Genomic DNA, 26,178 nt, shown 5'->3' with positions numbered 1-26,178 from the left:
CAATCATTATGTATCTACACATATGTACGTATACGAGCAGCGGAGCGGCAATGCACAAACACATGCATATATCTTATCTGAGTTGTCACAAGAAAGAGCAATAATTTGTGCACGTAGTTGTGGCTGGCGATTTTGTAGCCGAAACAAACTAGTAAGTTCTGGTAATCGAAGAGCCTAGAAGTATGCAGCGTAAACTATAAAAGCAGGGCAGGCGAGTAAGAAGTAATTCAGTTTGAGTTGAGCTATCCATCAGTTATTGATTAAGCATGCGATCTGGTGGCCAATAGTAGAGTTTAATTTGAGTTATCAATCAGTTTGGTTATTAAGCCAGCGAGTAGCGAAGTATAAGTGTTATTGTGAAGTACTTTAATAAAGCCCATTTTTCCATTATTCAATATTGGAGTTATTTATTCAACAGTTTAGTGATTCGAACTTAGCAGAGGATTGCAAATAAGAGGATTTGCAAGTAAAATTCGTTACAATACTATATATACAACCGATCTCTATGATTTTTTCAGACAGCAATATATGCTATATACGTAAGCATTTGGTGAAATTTGAAGCTTACAGCTGTTAAAATGGGGTAGAAATTGCGAAAAGTTTCTTATATGAACAATCGGTTGTATGAGATATATACTATATATACAACCGAACTCTCTGATTTTTTCAGACAACAATATATGACATATACGTAGGCATTCGGTGAAATTTGAAGCTTCTAGCTGTTAAAATGGGGCTAAAATTGCGAATAAATATATATATATACTATATATACCACCATATATATACAATATATACCACCGATCTTTAGGATTTTTTCAGACAACAATATATGCTATATACGTAAGCATTCGTTGAAATTGGAAGCCTCTAGCTCTTAAAATAGGGCAGTAATAACGAAAAGTTTCTTGTCTGAACAATCGGTTGTGGGGGATATATACTATATATATGACCGATCTCATCAATTTTTTCAGACAACAATATGTGCAATATACGAAAGTATGTGGTGAAGTTTTAAGCTTCAACCTGTTAAATTGAGGAAGATATGACAAAAATCCTCTTTTTCTGAAAAATCGGTTGCATGGAGGATATATGCTATAGTGGTCCGATCCGGCCGGTTCCGACAAATGTCTAATCGGACACCCAAATACACCCGCTCGCCAAATTCTATCAAGATATCTCAAAAATTGAGGGACTAGTTTGCATACAAACAAACAGACGGACAGACGGACATGGCTAAATCAACTCAGCTCTTCATCCTGATTATTTCGGTATACTTAATGGTGGGTCTATCTATTTTCCTTTAAGGACTTACAATTTTGGGTTTCATGACGAAATTAATATACCATTTCATTTTCATGAAAGGTATAAAAATAGAAGCATGGACCATGACAACAGCAGATGAAGCGGCTTTGGGAGTGTTCGAGACAAAAGTTCTTCGAAAGATTTATGGACCTCTACGCGTTGGCGATGGCGAGTACCGAAGAAGATTTAATGATGGGCTGTACGAGCTATACGCAGACATCAACATAGTCCAGCGAATTAAAACTCAGCGGCTGCGCTGGCTAGACCATGTTATGCGAATGAAAGACGATGCTCCGGCCAAGAAAGTGTTTCTATCGGAACCCGCCTATGGAAGCAGAGGTAGAGGGCGGCCCCCACTCCGTTGGAAGGATCAGGTGGAAAACGATTTAAACTCCATTGGTGTGACCAATTGGTGCCGGTTGGCGGAGCGAAGGAGCGACTGGCGCGCCTTGTTGGACGGCCATAACAGTTTAGACGGTTAAGCGCCAATTAAGTAAAGTAAGTATAACAATAGGTAGGTACTTTGTGTGAGGATGCAATGCTTCAAGTTTTTTGTGGTCTGCATGTAAAAACTATGACTAGGAATCACATATTTCAAAAATATATGACGTAAACGTAACTATTTGATGAAATTTAATGAATTTTGAAGCCTCTAGCCGTAAAAAAGGGGCAAAAATGACAGTTTATATGGGGTATATAATATATATACCACCGATCTCTATGATTTTTTCAGACAGCAATATATGCTATATACGTAAGCATTTGGTGAAACTTGAAGCTTATAGCTGTTAAAATGGGACGGAAATTGCGCAAAGTTTCTTATCTGAACGATCGGTTGTATGAGATATATACTATATATACAACCGATCTCTATAATTTTTTCAGACAGCAATATATGCTATATACGTAAGAATTTGGTGAAATTTGAAGCTTATAGCTGTTAAAATGGGGTCGAAATTGCGAAAAGTTTCTTATCTGAACAATCGGTTGTATGAGATATATACTATATATACAACCGATCTCTATGATTTTTTCAGGCAACAATATATGCCATATACGTAGGCATTCGGTGAAATTGGAAGCCTCTAGCTCTTAAAATAGGGCAGTAATTACGAAAAGTTTCTTATCTGAACAATCGGTTGTGGGTGATATATACTATATATACGACCGATCTCATCAATTTTTTCAGACAACAATATGTGCAATATACGAAAGTATATGGTGTAGTTTGAAGCTTCAATCTGCTAAATTGAGGAAGATATGACAAAAATCCTCTTTTTCTGAAAAATCGGTTGTATGGAGGATATATGCTATAGTGGTCCGATCCGGCCGGCTCCGACAAATGTCTAATCGGACACCCAAGTACACCCGCTCACCAAATTTTATCAAGATATCTCAAAAATTGAGGGACTAGTTTGCATACAAACAGACAGACGGACATGGCTAAATCAACTCAGCTCTTCATCCTGATTATTTCGGTATACTTAATGGTGGGTCTATCTATTTTCCTTTAAGGACTTACAATTTTGGGTTTCGTGACGAAATTAATATACCATTTCATTTTCATGAAAGGTATAAAAATATGGAGCCAAAAAAGTTGTCAGACGTTCTTTTAAACCCCACTGTGGTTGTTGTTATGGCAGTGCTTCGCACCGTTTAATAGTAGCGACCACTCACAAATTGTCATCAATATCGTCTAACGGGAGTTCGAGGAAACTTGCAGTTTCAACAGGGGTGGACCAGGGAGAAGGGGGTGTCAGAGGCGTTGGCTCTGCACTGCATTTGAAACAATGCTTGATATCTTGTGGGGATACGTTGCAAGCAGGACATACGTTATGTATGTCGGGGTTGATTCTGGATAGGTAAGAGTTTAACCTGTTACAGTATCCAGATCGAAGTTGAGCTCGAGTGACGCGCATCTCCCTGGGGAGGCTGCTTTCCTCCCCAGTAAATAGTATTCCTTGCATATTTTATCTACACCTAAAATGTATTTAAAGCGTTCCCTTTCCAATTCGAAATTCATTGTCAATAAAACCAACTTACAGTTTTATCTTTCAGCATCCCTACTCTACAATTGAGTGCTGCTTCTGTGTACAGATGCGCTGTTGTAACAAGACCCTCGCCTGCTCCTGTTGAATTGATAGGTTCCTCAAAAAATGGTCCCCAGTGATGTTCGTGATGATGTTTATTACTATAGGTTCGTGGCCGATCCGCTGGTGTAGCAGCAAATGCTGTTGCGGATGCCATAGGTGATGATGGATGAAAACTAACGGCATCTGTAAAGACATGTTATTAGAGGAATGTGATGTGCTCGAAATATTAAAGTAAACAATTTTTCTAATGCATAAATAAGTAAATCAATGAAGTCCCTTATAAAGGGAGTTCGGGATTTTGTGCAAATGGCCTAGCATCATTGCATTTGCAAACATGTGTATTATATTTACACAATACACTGACAAAATATTGCGCTATGCATTTGCTACGTCCTGGCAAATATGCAACATTTAAAACCCTACTTTATTTTTTCAACATTGATTAGTAAATCAGCAACTGTCAAAGCAAAACAAAATGTGAAAAGAAAGTTAAAAAAGGCTCTTCACAGTTCGTAGCTTATATTTGCAATTGCAACGTTTCCAATATCAAATGCACAAAACTCTGAACTGCCTTATAGTAATGAATATTTTTTTTTTTAATTTGGACTGGTCCGATTCATATGGCGGTCGATCAACCGCCTTCTTGATGTTACGAACTAAAAGTTGTTCCAGGGAATAGGTCTAAAATGCATTGCAAGGTTGCTCAAAGTGCATAGCTTCTATTTTTTGTAGAATGTCTAGTGGCACTTATTGAGAAGAAATATAACTACTATGCTCATGTAAATTATACTAGATTTGATATCAGAAGAAAGAAGACTGTAGCCGATTTTGAAATCTAAACATGTTTTCACTTTCTAAAGTTGTTGTTGTTAACGTAACTATAAAGACAATCCCTCGAAGGTTTTGGCCCTTGCACGAACATCTCGGGAACCTATTAAATATATGATCACGTCGAAACTTCTAGACAATCCCGCAATTACCACTAGAAGCTCTATAAAAGACATTTGGTGGTTAATAAAGTTTAGGGAGGCTCTTTGAAAATATGGATTTATTGATTTCCCTGGCCGGTCAATAAAATCCTCACAGAGACTGAGTGTATCGATGGTGTTTCCAGAATTTCTTTAAGTACAAAATGAAAACCCGTAAATACGTACCAGGACTTATGTTATAGACATAACTTAATCAAGTTTTGGCAACTGTGCCGCCGAAGTATGTGGGGGAAAACAAGGGTAAAATAAGAATTGACACACATTGGCCCTTATATGATTTTATAGCCGCCTTCGGCAACAAAAAAAGGAGCTACCTTTATAACGCTTTCTTTGAATTTGTTTTCCCAGCAAAACTTATACTTCTGTGCAAAATCAGTTCAGTCAGAATTGGGAAGGACCTCCCCCAGCCGTTCGAAACTAAGCGAGCTTTCAGGATTGGTGACCCCTTATCGCACGATTTCTTCAACTTTAAATTAACCTCTACAAAAAAATGGTTTATAAAAGTGCGCATTTACTGGTGTATACTGCCAACGTTGATATCATCGGCTTGAACACCCGAGCGTAAATTCTGCTTACTCCAAATTGAAAAAAGAAGCGTGAGAGATGGAGTTAATGGTAAATGAGAACAAAACAATGTATCCGCTGTCATCAAGCAAAGAGTTAAGACTTGACAGTCACGCCCCTGTTAGCGCAATAATTTCGAAATCGTAAAAGATTTCGTTTATCTGGGAACCAACAATAACACAAACAACAGCATTGGCTTTGAAATCCAGCGGAGAATCACTCTTACCAATAAATGCTACTTTGGATCCACCAGCGGGTTAGGGGGCTTAAAATACACCCGCGACAGGTATGCCTGTCGTAAAAGGCGACTAAAATACCAAATTGATTCAAGGGGTTTTGTAGCGCAACCTTTTCAAGGGGTTGCCAGCGCAATATATAGTTTCTCCAACCCAATTGTCAACTTTACCTATCCTGTTTCTTTAAAAGTCGAGGCTCTGGCGACCTCAAGTACTTCATGAATATAGAGGGTGGGAGGGCGGTATGGCCTTGAAGGTTTCATGTGATCATACTAAATCGTTCCCGAGATGGTCGGGCTAGTACCTTAATGGTACTTGTTACCGGAACGTACCGGATCTGAATCCGGCAAAGGACCATCAACATCGATCACACTGACCAAGGCCTTCGGGGAGTGTCCTGATCGCTATAACAACAAAAGCAATGCTGCTTTGGACTAGATAGGAAGTTGTTAAATATGAAAATCATGCTCTACAAGGCACTTAGTGTTCGAGAGAAAGGTTCTGCGAAAGATTTGCGGACCTCAGTACGTTGGCGGCGACGAGTGCGAGTACCGATGAAGATTTAATGATGAGCTGTACGAGCTCTAAGCAGACATCAGAAATGTATCTATATATGTCAGCAGCTATGTATGGCTGTTGACAATAAAGTTTTTGTTTCTCTAATTTTAATAAAAATAATAATGACTTAAAGTTATCGTTAACACCTTGAGCATGATTCGAACGAATGAATGTAAATTAAGCTGGCAAACAGCAACAATCAGCTTCGTGCATTCTTATCGGAATCTGCCTGCGGAAGCTGACGAAGAAGGTAGCCCCCACTCAGCGGGACTAGTTGTAAACGATTTATATTCCCTTGGTTGTTACCAATAGCCGCCAGTTACGAGGTTTAAACGGTTAAGTGCCAGTAAAGTAAGTAAGTAAATCGATGGTCTTTGTACTCCTAAAAAATAACGATCGATAATACTGGCGATAGTTTTGAAGCTCTGTTATCAAGCTATTACTTATGTTATCGAAAATTACTAATATCGGCTTGTTAACGACGTGTTACCGGTTTATTATCGTTATGATGAACTAACGAGCTTAAGGCCAGATTATGTATAACCCCCATCCAATAGGCGCGACCGATCATAAACTGTGAGTCCAAGGAAACTTGTAGTTTCAACAGGGGTGAATCATAGTAAGAGGGGTGTGGCGTTGGTTCCACATTACAATTGAAGAGATGGTTGGTGTCATGTGGGGATATATTGCAAGCAGGACATACATTTTATAAGTCGGGGCTGATTCTGGATAGGTAAGAGTTTAACCTGTTACCGTACACAGATCGAAGTTGAGCTAGAGTGACGCGCGTTTCTCTAAGGAGAGTGCGTTATTTTTCTGCGAATTCCGGATATTTTTCTTTAAGAGCTGCATTCGCCGGGAAATTCCTTGTATATAGGTCCGAAATTTGTTTGTGGATATCACTGAGGATCTGTTTGTGCTATTTTGCTTCATACGGCTATGTTCTGTGGTGCCGTATTTCCTCATAATGCTTACGGAGATGACCTCTTAAGCCCTTGGGAGCTGTGGCCTCTTAAATCAGATGTCTGTTGGGATGCCCAGGTTTATGGTATTCAATAGACACTGTTTGTTCAGCATTTAATTTCTTTTCCTAATGGGGAGTACTCTCGCTTCCTTGTGTAGGTAGTGTTCTGGGGACATTAGAAGACAGCCCGGGCAGTGTTTTGGTAGGCCAGTATTTTCTTCCAGTGAGTAACTTTTAGGCGGGTATGCGTAGCATGCAATCGGCCGGTCAATTGCTTTGTAGGTGTTAATGAGCGTGTTTTTGTCTTTACTCCAAGTGCTGCCGGCAAGAGATTTAAGGATTTTATTACGGCTATGGATTTTAGGTAAAATTGCGGTTGAATGCTCACCAAAATGTAGATCCTGATCGGACGTCATACCCAAAATGTTTGGGAGTAAGACAGTTGGTAGCATCATGTCATCGACGTTCCATATTGTAAATAAGGTCGCAAGTGATTTGGTCGGTGACAATGTCAGGTTTCGTGACACTTTACGTCTCAGTTGCTGGAAATCGCATACACCACTATATAATACTAAACATTACACAAACGCAATCAGGTTTACTTTCACCAGCTGAAGTGAATGAATACTTTTATATCATACGCTCTCTGTTTCACACGAGAAAATACACCTGCTCTTCTATACCTATATCTAATCCTGACCGCAAACAAAACCGAATAGTAGAGTCTTTATTATGCCAGATAATGCTTATCATGATTAAACTTCCATTTGCCAAAGCAAAAATAGTTTGGAGCCATTCCATGTGTACATAAGTGTAACTCAGTCAAGTTGGAAGAGCGGGCGGCGGGCTTATGAGGCGGGTAATTTACCTACATACGTACATATTATAAAACTGCATCAAAATGTTAGACTAGAAAATTTCTGAAATGGTGAATATTAAAGAGAGCTAACGCTAGAAAATCAACTCTAAACACACACATATACTGTAACATTAAACTTAAGTTAGTGAGGTTTAATTGCTAAAATTATTTTGCACTTTTGCGCAACTTACCTGAACCAGTCCATTTTTTTGTCAACGCATAATCAAATGGCAGTTTACTGGTGCTTGTAAATGCATTTAATTTTGTTGTTGCCGATGAAATGGCCCATGAGCCATTTGTAATAGAGCTCATACTAACCATTCCCTCTCTTACTCCAGTGCTCCCTGCGCCTTTTATTGTTCTAGTTCTGCCATTCATCGTTATGGAGGTTTTATGCAAGTTGCTATATATTGGAGATGGCGTGAATGTTGTTGGTGATGTTGATGCAATTTCCAGTGTCATGGTTGCTGACGACATGGATAATGTTGAACCGACTGTGTCTACGGATGTGGTGTTAGCAGCGTCAACGTTGAGTTTAGTATTTATCATCGGTGAGGCTGAAGTTGCTGTAGGTACAACAAAAATATTACAAACATACATACAATTTTAGTGCAATTAAGATATTTAGCTTTATTACAAGCTGATGTAAAATTAAGTAGCGATTTAAGTTGAAAATTATTGTGCTGACTAGAAATAATGCTTTGTAGAACACGATTTTTAATGGGGATATTTCGTGTGACAAATTAGATCATAAGACCAATTTTTACTTCTACATACATCAATTTACCGGCATATTGGGTTGGAGTGTTCCCTTGAATCATTTCTTCGACCTCCGGAACATTCAATTTCATCTTGATGAGATGCGTTCCAACAAAACTACGTTTGGACAGGTTAAACTCAATAATAGGTGGATAGTATCTGAAAAATCTGCTGCTCCTAGTAGCTGGGGCTTTCTGTTGCTCACTGTTCCTACATCTGCTGTTATTGACAAGGCCTTAATTATATGTGTCGCCGGACGGTAGTATCCATATAATAAGCCCATCATTAGCCTTATGCCCCCTTCAAATATGAGCAACTTTGTGAGTCTAATGTAGTAGCATTTGCACCTGATCTTAGACATTTTTCAACCCCCGATGATGTTCACGCCTTTCCTGCTTGATGGATCAGAAGCAGCTCCTGCTGCTTTGATTTCTCCTAAATGGATTGGGACTGAGCGCCAACCTATCTGGCTCTATTGTGGCCCCAAGATTTCTTTGGAAGCTTAGGCACGAGACTATATAGTCTGTTCGCCCTATATTCAACGGCACTATACTGCTATGCCCAGTCATGTACATCTCGAAGCGCATGATGAATCAGAGGGCTGATTATTGGTAGATATCTGCCGCTTATGATGACTGCATACGCTGCCAGTTTGACTGGGCGTCTGCCAAATCGACAAAGCAATTCGTTGTTGACTAGCGGCCACAGCGGCGTTATTCTGTTTACAGATTTTGTGGCCTTGCATAGACTCCATCGCGATGTGATCATTCTGCAGCTTAACATGGAGCCGATCCAGTTTGTTAAGGCCGGATGTGCTTCAATCGAGTTGAGACTGACCATTATGACTTATTTCGAGGCATTCCTGAAAGCCCCGGAAATGTTCAGAAAAACACTTATATTATATTCCTGATGTTTCAGCGCTTCCTCTATATTCATGACCACCCTACGCCTTGCAGTATCGACTGACTTGCCTTTGGTGTAAGCAGGTTTTTATGAAGAGTATAATGCTTCATTCATATTCAATTTTATATGCACATCTAAAGATCTTTCTAGGGTTTTGGGCACAAAAGATGTCAAATAATAGGTCTCTAGTCTTTCAGGTGCATATTACTGGTTGTTCCCGCTTTCGGTATGAATACTAAAGATAAATGATTAATAAAGAGAAATAAGGATTTTGAAATGGAGAGCTATGAAGTTTTCACAATTCGTAAAGGATTGAAACAGGTTAATTATAGACTATTTGAAAGTATCCGCCATTTTTTTTAAACAAATTATTAAGTTCGAAATATTTATAAAAATAGGTCATCACACTAAACATTTTTTGTACCACTCAGTCGTTAAGGTGGTTTTTTGTGAAAAGCTTCCTTCATTTTCGGAAGTAATTGCGGTGTCCATTCTCGTGTTTGTCCCCGTAAAAGTCAGCGTAATGTTCTCCGTTACCATCCTCTTTGCCATGGAAGTGAATATCACTGTAAGTGTCACCATAGTTACGGTTACCATTACCGATTTTTCAAGTAGACTGGATTCATACAGTGATCTTTTAACCATCTATCTAATGTAATTCATATTAACGTACCTTCAGCTGGTAAGGCTTAGAATATACCCGCGGCAGGTATGCCTGTCGTAAGAGGCGACTAATTGATCCAAGGGGTTGTGTGGCGCAACCCTTTCAAAGGGATGCCAGAGCAATTTATAGCTTTTCCAACCCGACTGTCACCCTCAGCTACCCGCGGCGAGTCCTGTTTCTTAAGCAGCCGAGGCTCTGGTGACTCCAAGTTCTCTTGAAATTAGTGGGAAATGGCGGGATGACCTGGAAAGTTAAATGCGGTCATATTAAATAGTTCCCGAGATGGTCCGGCTGATACCTATATGGTGATTCTTACCGGAACGTACCGGATGTATATCCGGCAGAGGACGATTCAAATCGATAGCACTCCCCAAAACCTTGGTGGAGTGACTTTATCGCTACAACAACAACATGCACATTTACACAACGGTAGATATTTCTCAATGACAATATTTATAAAAACAGAAAATTACTTGTTGTTGAGTACATAAGATATGTGTATATAATATATAAGTTAGTTTATGCTGTTTCCAGGGCACAAGTTTTTGATCTCTTTGGATCGAAATTTTTGATCTCTTTGGTTGGTGCCTGGAAACCGCTTCACAAATGAAACACTTTGTTTTAGTTAAACACTTTATTTAATTTTATTCACTAAACACTTTTTCCACTTTAATAATTCTAGTTGCCTTTTCTAAGGAAACTACCTCGCTTAAGTACTTTTTATCGACCAACTGTTCAAGTTTTCTTGACTGACGATTTTGCTTCGGTTATCCCGAAGTGTCGGTATGACAAAAGCGTATTTAAGCGAAGTGTTTAGTTAGCCACAGCAGCATTGTGTGATGATATTTATGTTTGCATGAAAAATGCAATTGAATGCCGGCGTACAGCCACTGCTGTACGGGCATATATGTATGTATGTATGTTTGTAATGAATTAAAGTGAGGATATACATACTGCTGTGTTAACTCCTCCCCCTCTTAATCTCGGATCGTCCTCGATCCGACAGACTCTAATAAACCTAAAATAGGAATTCTATTTGTTTCTTATAACTATGTACGTTGTAAAAAAGTTGTATTGTTCTTTGTATAGAAAAGCTTATGCAAATATAAGAGATGCATAGATATGCTTAAACTATGTTTACAATTACCATTTGTAAGTTGCAAGAAAAGGCTATATTCATAAATTTATAGATTCTGTGTTGTAAAAGTTTTTTTTTTTTTTTTTTTTTTTTATACTAAAGTTAGATAAATTTCTTGAATTTGTTTGAGTATTATGAAATTGTTGTAAGACTAGCGTCTACACTTACATTATATGTATTTGCTTTCGGCAAAGATACTTAAAAAAATTTTTTGGTTAACTTAAATTATAAAGTTTTTGGCTGTAATTATTTTTTTAGAATAACGCCTATACATTATATGTATTTGTTTTAGGCAAAAGTTCATTATAAATTTTTTGTAAATGGCATGAAAAATTTTCTTGAATATTAAAAAAAATTTATGAATTCATTTGAATTGAATTTTAACAAAAATTTTTTATTGGTGCCTATACATTATATGTATTTGTTTCAGGCAAAAGTTCATTATAAACTTTTTGTAAATGGCATGAAAAATTTTCGCGTTTTAATGTTATCACGTGAATATAAAAAAAAATTTAATTAATCAATTTGGGTTAAATTTTAATTAACTTTTTTGATTGACGCCTATACATTATATGTATTTGTTTTAGGCAAAAGTTCATTATAAATTTTTTGTAAATAGCATGAAAAATTTTCTTGAATATTAAAAAAAAATTTATGAATTCATTTGAATTGAATTTTAACAAAAATTTTTTATTGGTGCCTATACATTATATGTATTTGTTTCAGGCAAAAGTTCATTATAAACTTTTTGTAAATGGCATGAAAAATTTTCGCGTTTTAATGTTATCACGTGAATATAAAAAAAAATTTAATTAATCAATTTGGATTAAATTTTAATTAACTTTTTTGATTGACGCCTATACATTATATGTATTTGTTTCAGGCAAAAGTATATGACATTAATAGTAATATAAATTTTTGTAGTCTTATATAAAAAAAATTCTTAGTTTTACAATTATTTATATTTAGTGTTTTTTTTTTTTTTTTTTTTTTTTTTTTACATGTTGATTTTATCAAAAGTTAATACGTATTTGCATTATTATCTAATGTTGTCCTTGTGAATTTTTTTTTACCGTTTATCATTACGGTCGTACCTAAATCTTTTTGGACGGTAGCCTGAATATAAATTTTGTTTAGTTTTGTACCCAACCGTTTATTACGTCGAACAAAAACTATGTCACCTTCATTGAAAACTCGATTATTATTGCCAAAGCGTTTTAGAACTTTGTCTTGGGCGGAGATTAGTTTTGATTTGATTTGGTTTAGGTGAAGTTCTGAAAAAGTATTAATTATATCTATTGGTTTGGCTTCAACAGTGGAATGTATTGAGTTGTTGTATTTATAAGTTGCAAGAAGCATAAGTTCAGTAATGTCTGATATGTTTTGTTCGGATTTTATGCAACGTGCTATCTCTGTTACGGTGGAGTGAAAACGTTCCACCTGTCCGTTGCTCCTGCTGTGCAAAGGCGGTATGAAAAACTGTTCTATTTTAAAATAATCTCTGAGCATATTAGATATTGTGTTTGATTGGAGGGACTTTTCATTGTCTGATACTAAAATTTTAGTGTTTTTAAACTTGTTAAGTAAAATTAGTAACGAATTTTTTATGTCTATGGTTGATCTTGATTGTATCGGAATTGTTATGGCAAATTTTGAAAATTTACAAATGCAGGTCAGAAAGTGTTCTTTGTTAACTGAAAATATGTCGATATGTAGGATTTCGCCTGGGTATTCTGGAATAGGTGTTTTCCCTGAATTCGCCTTAGGCGGATGCCTTTTATATTTATTTTCGAGACAAATTTTGCAATTTTTCGATATAGTCGTTAGGATTTTCTTAATTTCTGGAAAGTAATATTCATTGGTGATTTGTTTATAGTTTTCATGTATTGACCGGTGTGCTCTATTGTGCTCGGTAGTTGCAGTCTCTATTTGGTCATCCTTATTAACAAAACCTGCTACAGACATAGGATATGGATAGCTTCGCGAGTAGATGGGTGCATCTGTTGTTGTTTCAATGGTTGCGATTACTCGCGTGTTGAAAGGGAGAGCTCTATCTGGCGACGCAAATGCCTTTGAGTTGTATTTAATCAGTTCTTGAATATTACTACATATGTCTCTATTAATGGGTATGATAGTATTTACCTCTTGGCAGTGAAAATGATAAAAACTTTCTTTTCCTTTTTTGTGGAAAAGAAGGCTATCCTTAATATCTAGTCGGGCTTCAATTGCTCTTAAAAAATCATAGCCGATGATGCCATCGAAACTCTTTAGTTGGGGTAAAATATAAAAGGTAGCTGTTTCTCCCAGTATAAAAACCTGACATTTTTCATCCACTTTATTCAGACCGTTTATAGACCTGACTTGAAATGGTTTATCTAATTTTGATAAAGATTAAGATCTGTATGTGTGTTTTGCACACCAGGGACTATTGTGACAGGTGGATAACGATCCTCTTGTGAGGGAGACAAGTTTTCAAAAGCTCTAGTAATTTGTGTAATTTTATTATCTAATTCGGTCTTGGCGACTTCGACCACCGATTCTACTAGAGATAACACTGCGTTGCGCTCCATGTTTACCAAATTAACTCGCTTAATATTTTATTTAATTGGAAAAAAATAAATAAATAAAAATTATTTACCACCGCCCTCGTTAGTCTCTAAATATTGTTTCTATAAACGATTGTTTACACTCAACAAAATTATATTGATTAATTGCACAATTTAGTCATAGACATTGAAAAACCCAAAAAAAAAAATGTAAATGTCGTATTCTTACCAGACGCCGAAAATAGTAGCACTGTCTTTTAGGTAACTTGCGATTCGCTGGATCTTCTATATATTATGCTGTAAGTTGTTCCCTTGCTCTGTTTTTTCAATGCTCCGGCAGATCGAATTTCCACGGGTTCTGATATGCTTTTGGTTAAAGATGATTTTACACTCGTGGTGTATTTAATTTTCAAATATTCTGATATGCTTATGCACTTTTTGGTTAAAGATGGTTGTGTATTTAAAAAAATTTTCTTTTTTAATATTGTTGAACTGAGTGTTGTTGGTTTTCCATGCTTGTTCATATATTTGTGTTTACGAACAATCTCGTCTCCACGTGTTTAAAATGGCTCAGTTTATAATACTACTTTGTGATGCACTTATTCACTTTATAGTGAATAATTTGACATTCAGATTTTAGCACATGCTTTTTGCTTGCAAAAAGTTTATATTTCGCAACATTCCGCAAAGGATTTATTGGGCTCGAGTGTTTGAGCTACTACACCTCACATAACGTTTGTTTTATAGGGCGCGTTATATTTTTTGTAAGTAATGTTTGTAATGAATTAAAGTGAGGATATACATACTGCTGTGTTAACTTATACATATGCATGTAGTAGTGCGTCTATTCATGTGCGTCATTTATTCTGCAAACAGCTTTGGGGCGGTCAGCACCATGAACACAACGATTTATTCATAAAAGTGGCTACAGTGACATGTGACTCAAAGCAGGTTTTGTCATTGCAGGCCACACATGTCATGTTTGTAGCAAACGATACTTGCACTAACTACAATCTGCTGCAGGACGTCAGTATTGAGCGTTTTTGGCCACATCATAGTGTTAGTGGGGTTTAACACGTCCAAGAGTTAAAAATGTGTTTGGCATATACGAATTAGGGGCATGTCGGGAGTTTTCGGAAGCATGCAGTTCCATATGCTTGATCTGGAATTTGTAGTCCATCCGTCTTTTTAATCTAAAGCCTATTGGGTTTAAAAGGTGACCGAACAAAACGGTTAATGCCTACTATCAGCAACGAGGATAAATATAATAAGTGCCACCAATCTGCTACGAGTGGCGAATAACTCGCTGGAAATCAAAAACATTATGCCGAATGTTTTCTAAGTGACATTTTTGAATTGTCTTGCATTTATCCATGCGGTCTAGCATCTTGGGCAACTGTGATTTTTGGAAAGAGAATTAATTAATTAAGTAAATACTGTCGGAAAAATAAACACAAAAATGTATAGAAGACATTTTATATGTAGATACATCTCGCCAAAAAAAAAAAAAAAACAGCGATTGCCTCTTAGAAAACATCGAACAAACGGCTGGGAGTAACGAGTTAAGTCTCTTATCATAATTTGTCCTCTTTGCTACCAGCATTTAAAACCTTCATATTACAGCAAATTAGTCATTAACTTCTTCGTTAGCTAAATCCTTTTATGTGTACTTAATTAGCGAGACCTGCTCATATTGCTTTTATACAGTTGTTTTTGTTATTGATATTAGAGGAAAATTGCAAAGTTTACAAACGGCGATGGATACTAGGACACGTTTCTGAATTTCTCTAATATCAATAAATCCTATTATGCGAGTGAACGAAAATACTGCGTTCGCCTTCACTTTTTTTGTTCGGGTGATTTTTTTTCGGCCATCAGTAATTTCAGGCGAACAAAAGTTCACTTCGAAACAGGTGATGCTCTATTGTGAATAAATAGTGAACAAATTATTAACTTACAATTGCGACAATTTCGTAAACAAGCATACATTATTTTAAATAAAGTAAAAATAGTGCTTAAAAATATTCGAAGTCAAAGGTGTTACGCTTTTTGCACGCCGCGCAAGGGTTGTAAATATATTTTGTTCTATTCTGAAAACAGACAACGCCTTTATGGGGTATTTCATTCTTTTGTGAAAATTGTTGCCTGCTCGCAACGCAAAAGCGTTACACTTTTACCCTGCATAAAATGGCGGTGTGGCAGTGCAACTCTGCTAAAACAGCTGATCGTGACAATTTATTTTAATAATTTTTTAAAAAGCGGTAAATTAAATATGGAAGCAATAACTGCTAATGAATTTTTAAACGAATTTATGGACTCTTCTTCATCATCTGATGAAGAAATTGAAGCCGTACTCGTTGATAGATGCGCTCATCCAAAAGTTAAAGGCTCCATAGAAAGAGTTGTGCATTCCTACACTGATTTGGAGGTAAGTATATCAATTTTGCCAAGAAAGCATATGTATGTATTCATGTAAACAATGAATGATTGAACAATGATTTATATTGCGACTCAACATCGACGTCGAGATCAGTTTCCACTACATTATAAACATTGCCCTGCAATTGTTTTTCATTCGTGGCCTCGGCAGCTTCCACAAATTTGTACCCATTTGCATCTAAAATTACTGTGTGCAGTATTTCCCAAACCGTACAACTTCGCACGACTTATTTGCATTGAGCACCCAGCAAATTTATCTTCATACATGGCTTTGCCCACTAGCGATGCATCAGCCCCGGTATCAACAAGACATGAAATATTATTGTTGTTTACTTTAAAAACCTTGTATCTAGTTTGACTTACTACATTAATATTTTTCTTAAAATCTGCGCAATTCTTTGCCATATGCCCAGTTCCATTGCATTTAAAACATTTCGTTGGCTCTTTGCAATCAGCACGCTTATGTTGTGCTGAGCCACAATTAAAACAATGTTTTAAAGCATCTTATTTGTTATTCTTCTCTGTTTTGAGTTGTTTATTTTCATGCTGCTTTCCAACTGCACCACTTTTTCCGACCGACTCAATTAGCTCATAACATTTAATCAAGTCTTTAAATGTTGGCGCATTATAGAGAGGATATTTTAGATCTTCACGCACTTGTAGGCCATCAGCAATATATTTTATTACGGACTCATTATCCGCACACCCTAATGCAGCAATCTTTCGTATACCCAACTATTAATAGAAGTCCAAAAATACCGGTAGAGGTGTGAAAATATGTGTTTTGACATCGGTATCAATTGATATAAAAAAAGATATGAGCAAAAACTCTTGCAAATAATGTTGATTGTAGTATTTTTGATGATTTTGTTGTACACGCACAAACACAAGTGTTTTGCTCGTAAATATTACTGAGTTCAAAACTCGTCTTTTGACACCTCTCCGGATATTTATTGACGAGTATTAGCAATCAACCCAGATCATAGTGTATTACCACACATGTTATAATACAGGGATTTAATGAATCTGTGTCCTTTAGGTTCAGCGCTAATAAGACAACCTTTAGAGAAGTGTCAAATCTTTTTGATTTATCGTTTTCAAATCTTCACTCAACCTTTAATAAAGTGTTCGGTTTTCTTGTCGAAGACGTGGCGCCGGAAACAATAAAATTTCCTAAGGAAGAAGAAGAAAAAGAAGCGATAGCAAGAGAGTTTGAAAAGGTACATTCGTCTATAGTCAGACTACAGCGCACTTTCGCACAGTGAAGAAAAATACTCAGCAAAATCTATTTAAAGGAAGTTTTTAATTACAAACCAAAATCGCATAAATTCGGAAAAGTGCGCTGAAGCTGTGATCATGTATATACATGGAAGAAAATTTACCTAATCAACACATAATCTAAAATTTTACCTTTTACAGATTGCTGGGTTTCCAAACGTTTTGGGTTGTATAGATGGTACGTACATTACAGCCAGAAAGCCTAAGGGTCCGTTCCACTTATACAAACAGGCACGACTCTGTTCCGATAACCCTACAAGGAATTTGCGATGCAAACCTACGTTTTTTGGACGTGTACACAGGTATTCCAAATAAAATTCATGACTCACGGGTTTTAAAATTAGCGTTCATTGGAATTGAATTGCAAAATGCATGCGGACCAAAATACCACTTGCTTGGTGATTCTGCCTATCCTCTTCGTGAATATTTACTCACACCATTTCGAGATTGTGGAAATATGTGCAAAACAGAGAAAAATTACAATCTAAAATTTTCCCAAACGCGCGTAAAAATTAAAAACACGTTTGGTGTCCTAAAATCTCGCTTTCGCCAGCTAATTTTCACAATGTCGAAACAATGGCGAAGTTCATTATAGCTTGCTGCACACTTCACAACATTTGTATAGCAAGAAATGATAGTTGTGACATTGATATCGACCATATTGTAGAACCTGAGATCGCCCCTTCCGGCAACGGGGGTGACAGAAGAGATCAGTTGCTAACTCAGTTGGGGCAGCTAAAGCGGAATGAAATTAAAGGCAATTTTTCATGTGAATCCATAAACATAAATATTTAAATAAATATTTCAAAGAAATAAATACGGGTGCCGAAAGGAAGCTGACCCGAGGCACCGAGCCTGGTTGCAGTTGTTAAAGCTATGTTCTTTGCTACCAGGTCTATATGTGGAATGTGCAGAATGGCATACAGTGCAGCCGTCGAAGTTATTTTCAGGGCTCCCGTAATGCTAAGCATTGCTAGTCTGCATACATCTCTAATTCTTTGAGGTAGGTTGTTTTTTGTGTGGCTGGCCACCAAACACGAACTCCATAGTATAGAATAGGGCTTACAATCGCTGTAAAAACCCAATGAGAAAGAGAGGGCGATAAGCCCCACGTACACCCCAGCGTTATTTTACATGCATAAAGTGCCGTTTATGCCTTATTCACCTCCTCCACGTTGAGCTTCAATGACAGCTTACTGTCTAGGATGACTCCTAGATATTTTGCGCAAGATTTCTCCTGTAGGGTCACCCCTCCTAAATTGGGCCTTCTCCAATTTGGGACCTTGTGCCTCTTTGTAACCAAGACTATATCCGTCTTCTCCGCGTTGACATTCAACCCGAAATTAGATGCGCAGGTATAAATATCCCGAAACGCCCGAACCATCAAAGAGCTAATCGTTGGAAGCACTTTCCACCTATGACGATTGCAACGTCATCTGCGTAAGCCGAAAGTTTTATGGGTCCCTCATCGAATCGCCTGAACAGTTGGTTGATGACCAGCATCGACAGCAGAGGTGATAGCACCCCTCCCTGCGGCGTGCCCCTGTCCACTAATTTCGTGGCCTCGTACAGTTCCCATTGTGATGTAATCTTCCTGCAATTCAACAATCAACCGATCCATCTGGTTAAAGATGTAAGTACTTTAATCCAATTAAGACCATCCATAATCTGACTTCATCACGCATGATATCCATACTTGTCGTCTTTGGCTTGCGACTCAGTCCTCTTATCATCGTCCTTATTACAATTAGGTAATGAGTCCCTCATCTTGGTCGTACCACTACCTGCCCGACAAGGCGGGCTCAGCGGTCAAGTATTATATACGGGGCAAGAACCATCCGCCACAGCAGCGCCCCTTACTGTGGTAAGGCCATCAATACTACCCGAGGTGGCCCGGTATCGGGAAGGATTCGTTGGAATACAGCTGAATTTATCCCCTGGCTGCAAATCATCCAATAGGCACGGTCCGCATAACACCCTAGATTAGGGTGTTGACAGTTCTTGGTCACCGACATGTCGCCGCCCTCCTATGAGGTGAAACGGGGTAGATGCCAGTCCTAAACAGTTCCGCCTCCGCCGGTGCTATGAAGTTCGGATAAGCCCTCGCACCAACGACAAGATGCATACCCTAGTGAAGGGCTACTATGGTAGACATGGCAATACCCTATTGTCTCTCTCTCGGTCATGCCACTTCCATTGCGCTTCCTGTGCGGCGGTGATGTCGACCTTTGTCTTAAAGAGGACACTAGCCAGTCGGGCATTAGTACATGGTTTCCCAGCAAGTCTAAAAGGCTGGACCGCAAATTATCTCAGTGGCAGGCGTGCCTCGGTTCTATTTAGTAACGCTAAATTTACGCCCAGAAGGTTTAAACAAGAGATAAAAGACTGTGAAAACGTTGTTAAGTTTAAAGAAAAACTATTTCTATATTGTAAAAATTTAAATGTGTAATACTAGTTAAACAATGAATTTACTCATTTCTTTTTAATGAAATAGTTTTAAGAAACAATTATGAATTTTGTAAATTGCACTATACAATGAATTCGGCTTTTTTGACCGTAATAAATAAAATAATAATAATAATAATTAAACAAGGGGTGACGTAGGTTGGTTACCGAAATCTTTGGTGTGGCCTCTGTAGAGAAAGACAAAGAAGCGTTACTGACTACATGTAAGGCAATTGACCAGTCGGTACTGTGCTACACGTCGTCAATATGGTCACCTGCATTACATGACGCCCAATGGAAGAAGCTGCAAGCCTGCCATAATACTACACTCAAAACTGCGACTGGGTGTCTTCTCATAACTCCTGAACGCCATCCATTGGGTGAGGTAATGAAATCAACAATATCTAATAAACTACCTATAGCCAAAAGAAAGCAACCCACCAAGAGAAACGAGAGTTACTGCATCTCTCCCTCACTAGGGTAGGCACCTTGTCGTTGGTGTGAGGGCTTAGCCGAACTCCATAGCGCCCGACTATGAGGCGGAGCTGTTTAGGACTGACATCGCGGAGGGAGGAGGGCGGCTGTTTAGGACTGACTCCACCTAGGTCAAACTGCGCCCTTCCTGCCCACCGCCGCCAATCGTTAGCCATAGGAGTACCACCGCAATCCGCCTGAACCAATCCGTAAGCTTTCTCTGGAGGTAAGATATTTGAGGATTATCACCACCGTTCCCTGAGAACCGCGACCCGTACTGTCATCTTTCCGCCGCTCCTGCCCTATCATCCGTAGCATCTCTCTCTCTATCTCTCTCTCTCTCTCTCTCTGGGATCAAAGGCTGCCGGCATCGAAAGGCAAAAGCCGCATCGTGTGTGTGTGCGTGTTCGGAACAAAACAACAACTACTTGTGTTATTAATTGGTAAAGGTTAGTGAGACCTTCGCCTGACCCTGGAGCGGATGAGCTTACCTCAGCCTTCGACAAAACCCACCTCACAAATGGTGGTGGGCGGCGGGATGTCGGTGACCAAGAACTGCCAACCCCCTAATCCAGGGTGTTATGCGGACCGTGCCTATTGGACGATTTGCAGCCAGGGGATAAATTCGGCTGTATTGGAACGGAGCCTTCCCGATACCGGGCCACCTCGGGAAGTATTTATGGCCTTACCACAGTAAGGGGCGCTGCTGTGGCGGACGGTTCTTTCCCCGTATATAGTACTGGACCGCTTAGCCCGCCTTGTCGGGCAGGTGGTCGTACGACCAAGATGAACGACTCATTACCTGATTGTAATAAGGATGATGTAAAGAGGAGAACTGAATCGCAATCCAAGGACGACAAATACGAATTAAGCGATGCGTCGGACTCGGGGAGCGAGAGTAGTGCTGATTCAATGAACTCCGTGTTGGAGAAGCACACAAATGAAAACGGAGTAGAAGAGTGGAGAAGGGTACGGAGCAGAGGAAGTAAAATAGCTCTCTCGCAGTACCGTGCAGCACTAAGAATTGTACAACGTTTGGGAGCAGTGGTCGACCCAACAGAAGTGGAGATCGAGCGCTTGGAATGGGTCCATGAATCGGTAGAAGTAGGTCGAAGGCAGTTCAAAAGGTTTGCTGCGGTAAACCCTCGGTTCTGCAACCGGTACGAGGAGGAAGATGCGGCGGAAGGCGACAAGCCTGCTTTCAAGAGGCATAAAAGGCCCAGTCCTAGAGCCGCGAGCCAGGGCAGTCGCATAGAAAAGACAAGTAGGCCCAAAGCTGTAAGACAGATGGGCTCCAATAGCGAGGTAGCAACTACCTCGAAAGCTGCTAGTCAGAGGGAAGTTCCAACTACAGAAGTAGGAGATAAGCCAAAGGGAGATAACGCTAAGACTCCGGCTTTCTCGGAGGCGCTAAAGGGAGTTAATGCTAAGACTCCGGCTTTCTCGGAGGTGCCAAAGGGAGATGACACTAAGACTCCTGCTTTTCCCGAGAAGATGAGTGATGTGGCAAAGCAGTAACTGACTGTGGCGCTGGTTGATCGTAGCAATCCTTTCGGACAAATGACTACTGAAAGGTGGATATCTGTGGAAAGGGAGATTATTAGCTTAATGCTTAAGATGATGGGGGAACAACCAAGTAAACCCCTTCCAACCTTTGATTGGGGGGGATGGTATAATGGTTTGAAGATGATAGCGTGCGGCAACATCGCGAGCTTGCGGTGGCTGGAGGAAGTGGTACCAAACCTCCAAAGGCAAGGCACGAACGAGTGGTTTGAAGTGGTGGATAAAGCGCAAATTCCCACGGTACCAAAAGTTAAGGTATGTATACCATGCGTGATGAAGTCGGAGGATACAATGCGACTTCTGCAGAATCAGAATCCGAACATACCGACACAGGATTGGAAGGTACTTACTGTATCTCGGCCTAACGAGGATGGCCAGTTCTACATATTCCATATAAAGAAGCAGGCGTAGGATATTTTGTACACGCAGCTTGGCAAAATGTCATTTGGCACTGGCAAAATTTACATGCGACTCAGGAAAAGAAGTCCCGAGGATAAAAACCCTAACACGCTAGAGGTGGGCGAAGTCGAAAAGGACCTCTAAAGTCTAAGGGAAAAAGACAGGTGGAGGTCCCCGACGTCACCACGAACGTGCTAGAAGAGGACCTACCGCTAAATGGTGCTGTGACTCGCACAGAGGAACGAGAGGCTGAAGGGGGCCTCGAATACTCTAAACCAAAAGGGCAAGGGGAGGACGACGACGCCAAGACGAAGGTGCTGGAGGGGGACAAACAGCCCAATGGTGCTGCGAGTCCTACAGATAAACCTCCAACACAATAAAGTGGCGTCGAACGAACTCCTCCTAACCCTTGAGAAGGGTTCGTTTGACGTGGCGCTGATCCAGGAGCCGTGGCTCTCATCGGGAGGAAAGGTTCCTGGACTTAGCGTGCGCGGGTTTGGCGTTTACTACGCGCAAACGGAAGGACGGGTGCGAGCTGTAGTAATGGTAAGGAAACAGCTGCATTCATATATGCTGCCTAATTGCACCACTGAGGATCTCGTAGCGGTGGCCGTTGAGCAAAAGAATAAGCAGGCATTTATCCTGGCGTCCAGCTACATGGCGCATGCTGCGGAGGTTCCACCGATGGAGTGCAAAAGGCTAGTACAGGAGGAAGGGCGCAAGGGGCGGTTGGTCATAGGCGCAGATGCAAAAGCGCACCACAATGCGTGGGGAGGAGCAGATATGAACGAGAGACGCGAATCTCTATTTTGTTACATCCTGCAAACCAATTTGCAGATAGCCAACAAGGGAAATGTCCCTACATACATTGGTCCAACATCCAGCAAGGTTCGGGATATTACATTGGGCTCCGAGTGTGATATATCAAGGTATGATTGGATGGTTCTTGATAGACCATCCTTCTCCGACCATGCGTATATTAGCTTCAGCATCCCCCTAAAGAGGGTAGAGAAGGGAGGAACCTTTAGATACCCTAGGTCAACGAACTGGACTAAATTGCAAAACTGGGACAACCCAAAGAGGTTGCTAATGTAGAGGACCGGAGGAGTCGAATGAATTCTTAACAAGGACGATTATGACTGCGTATAACAAAGCTTGCCCTCTAAGAAGTTTCAGAAGAAAAGCAAAGCCGCCATGGTGGAGCAATGAGCTGATTCTTCTAAGAAGACAGGTAAAAGAAAACATAGTCCAGGGACTAATAAAGAAAGAGAACGGGGAATGGTCACGTAATAGTGAGGAATCCCTTGAGGTGCTTCTCGATACACATTTCCCATGGGCAGACGGTTTAGAAGAGCCAGCAGACATCACTCACACTTCGATCACGGAACTAGTAGTGCCGGGCTTGGTGACCGATAATAAGATCGAGTGGGCAGTGAAGACGTATACTCCCGGCCATGCTACAAGTATCAGTTAGGGCGGTCGTGGAATAGCTTAAAATAATATTCGATGGGTGCATAAGACTGAATCATGTACCGCACTCTTGGAGAACTGCTCGTGTAGCTTTTCTACCAAAGGCGGGGAGAGTCGGTCACGTGTATCCCAAAGACTATAGATCCCTTTAGCTTAACATCATTTCTTCTTGGACATTGCCGGGGCTTTCAATAATGTTGCCAAATGGGCGATTATGGATGGTCTTAATTACATTAAAGTACATCCCGCCTTAATCAGATGGATCGGCTGCATGTTAAATTGCAGAAAGATTACATCACAATGGGGATTGTACGAGGCCACGAAATCAGAGGACAGGGGCATGCCGCAGGGAGGGGTGCTATCACCTCTGCTGTGGACGCTGGTCATCAACCAACTGCTCAGGCAATTCGATGAGGGACCCGTAAAGCTTACGGCTTACGTAGATGACGTTGCAATTGTCATAAGTGGAAAGTGCCTTCCAACGATTAGTTCTTTGATGGATCGGGCGCTTCGGGATATTCATACCTGGGCATCTAATGTCGGGTTGAAAGTCAATGCGGAGAAGACGGATATGGTCTTGTTTACAAAGAGGTACAAGGTCCCAAATTGGACCAGGCCTAAGTTAGGAGGGGTAATCTTACAGGAGAAACTTGCGCAAAATTTCGAGGAATCATCCTAGACAGTAAGCTGTCATGGAAGCTCAAAGTGGAGGAGAGGGTCAAGAAGGCCTCAACGGCACTCTATGCATGTAAAAGAATGCTGGAGTGTACGTGGGGCCTGTCGCCCTCTCTTTTTAATTAGGTTTTTACAGCGATTGTAAGCCCTATTCTATACTATGGAGTTCTGTTTTGGTGGAAAGCCACACAAAAAACAAAATACCTCAAAAAATTAGAGGGGGTATGCAGACTATCGATGCTTAGCATTACGGGACCCCTGAAAACAACCACGACGGATGCACTGCATGCCATTCTGCACATTCTACCTGTAGACCTGGTAGCAAAGAACAAAGCGTTAACGACCGCAACCAGGCTCGGTGTTTCGGGGCAGTTTGAGCGCCGACCATATGGTAATAGTAGTATAGCGTCATCAATCACAAGATGAACAGACTACATGATTTCCTATCGAGGGAGATCTTAAGGCCGCAATAGAGGTGGACGGTTGCGCAAATGGCGGACGAGGCGATTTATGTGTACACCGATGGTTCCAAAGTAGTGGAAGGAGTAGGGTCTGCGGTATACTGCGCTGATCCGGAAATAAGCAGATCCTACAGGCTGCCGGAATACTGTAGCGTTTTCCAAGCGGAAATATTAGCCGTAACCAAAGCAGTAGAAACCCTGGAAGAGAATAGCTTAAGCTGCAACCGTGTTAACTTTTATATTGACAGTCAAGCAGCAATTAAGGCAATAATCTCGCATAGCACAACATCTAAATGCGTGTTAGAGTGTAAGCAGTCTCTGGAGAGAATCGGGACAGGGAGAATCATACATCTATATTGGGTCCCAGGGCATATGGGAATAGATGGTAATGAAAAAGCGGACGAACAGCTAAAAAGGGCGCATCTCTTGAAGCTTGCTCCGTAGATGTCCCAATTAGATTGGGCGAGATTAAGCGAAGGCGAGAGGTGCACATGATCGACCAAGCGGGAAAGGCGTGGGTTCAAACGCGGGGCTGTAAAGTGTCGAAGATTATGTGTAGGTCTTACAACCTTAGACCAACACAGTTACTTCTATCATTAAAAAGAGAGGACTGTAGACTCATGACGGGCATTCTGACTGGACACTGCCTTCTGGCGTCACATGCTTGGTCAGTGATAGCAGATGAAGGAAGTGCGGGTTGGAGGAGGAAACAACCGAGCACGTTCTGTGTTTGTGCTTGCCAGGCCAAGACTCCAGCTATTAGGAGTGATACAGCTGTCAGTTCTAGAAGCAGCAAGTAGTTTAAGTCCTAGGAAGCTTCTAGTATTTGCAAGAGGACGGAGTTATTTTATAACTATGTTCTGGTTTTTGATAGGGGTTTTTCAGTTTGGTCGTTAAAACAAACTTCTGGTAACACTGCGGACTTAATCAGTCTATGTGAGGTCCTCATGGACCGACCAGTTCAACCTAACCTAACCTACTGTATCTCAACTTCGATCTGTAAAATTTTATTTTTACAGACAAATATCCGTACGGCTTCCGATGAAGCAGGCCGAAGTACTGGTACAACAACATACATATGTAAATAATCATTTGATTTTTATTTCAATAAATAAATACAAAAATTAAGTAAATGCATTATTTTGTTAAACAAAATAAAAAGTGAATTCAGTCTTCTAAAATGTGATGTGGTTAGGAACTTTGTGCTGTGATCATAGTTGTGCACAACTATGGCTGTAATTAGGACTTCTATTGACTTTTGTTTTCCAGTATTTTTCTAGCAAACTTCGCATTTTATCCGCTGCCCCCAATTTTTCCCGATGACGTCTTTCCCGTGATTCCTCTTTATTTTGTGCAATTTCTTTCAATGTGTATTGGATTGATTTAACCTTTTTCT

The 26,178-nt window shown here is 39.9% G+C and overlaps 1 protein-coding gene and 1 pseudogene across 8 annotated transcripts in view; one reads left to right on the top strand and one right to left on the bottom strand.

Annotated features, from left to right (window-relative positions):
- Window positions 1-26,178, bottom strand: part of dpr18 (defective proboscis extension response 18) — a 217,743-nt gene that overhangs the window by 87,746 nt on the left and 103,819 nt on the right. For all 8 annotated transcript variants that reach the window (XR_010952597.1, XM_067781933.1, XM_067781936.1 and 5 more), the window contains 2 exons: window positions 7,760-8,134; window positions 3,349-3,581 (listed from right to left, as the gene is read on the bottom strand). Coding sequence is in view for 7 of the 8 variants with exons in the window: in XM_067781933.1 (XP_067638034.1) it covers window positions 3,349-3,581; window positions 7,760-8,134 (608 nt within the window). In the remaining variant the exon portion in view is untranslated. The remainder of the gene's footprint in view (window positions 1-3,348; window positions 3,582-7,759; window positions 8,135-26,178) is intronic.
- LOC137247611 (putative nuclease HARBI1) lies at window positions 15,851-18,090 on the top strand (annotated as a pseudogene).

This window comes from Eurosta solidaginis, chromosome 4 (assembly GCF_040869045.1).
Source record: "Eurosta solidaginis isolate ZX-2024a chromosome 4, ASM4086904v1, whole genome shotgun sequence".
In the NCBI taxonomy this organism is placed as follows: domain Eukaryota; kingdom Metazoa; phylum Arthropoda; class Insecta; order Diptera; family Tephritidae; genus Eurosta; species Eurosta solidaginis.
This window is presented reverse-complemented; position numbering and strand designations above follow the sequence as displayed.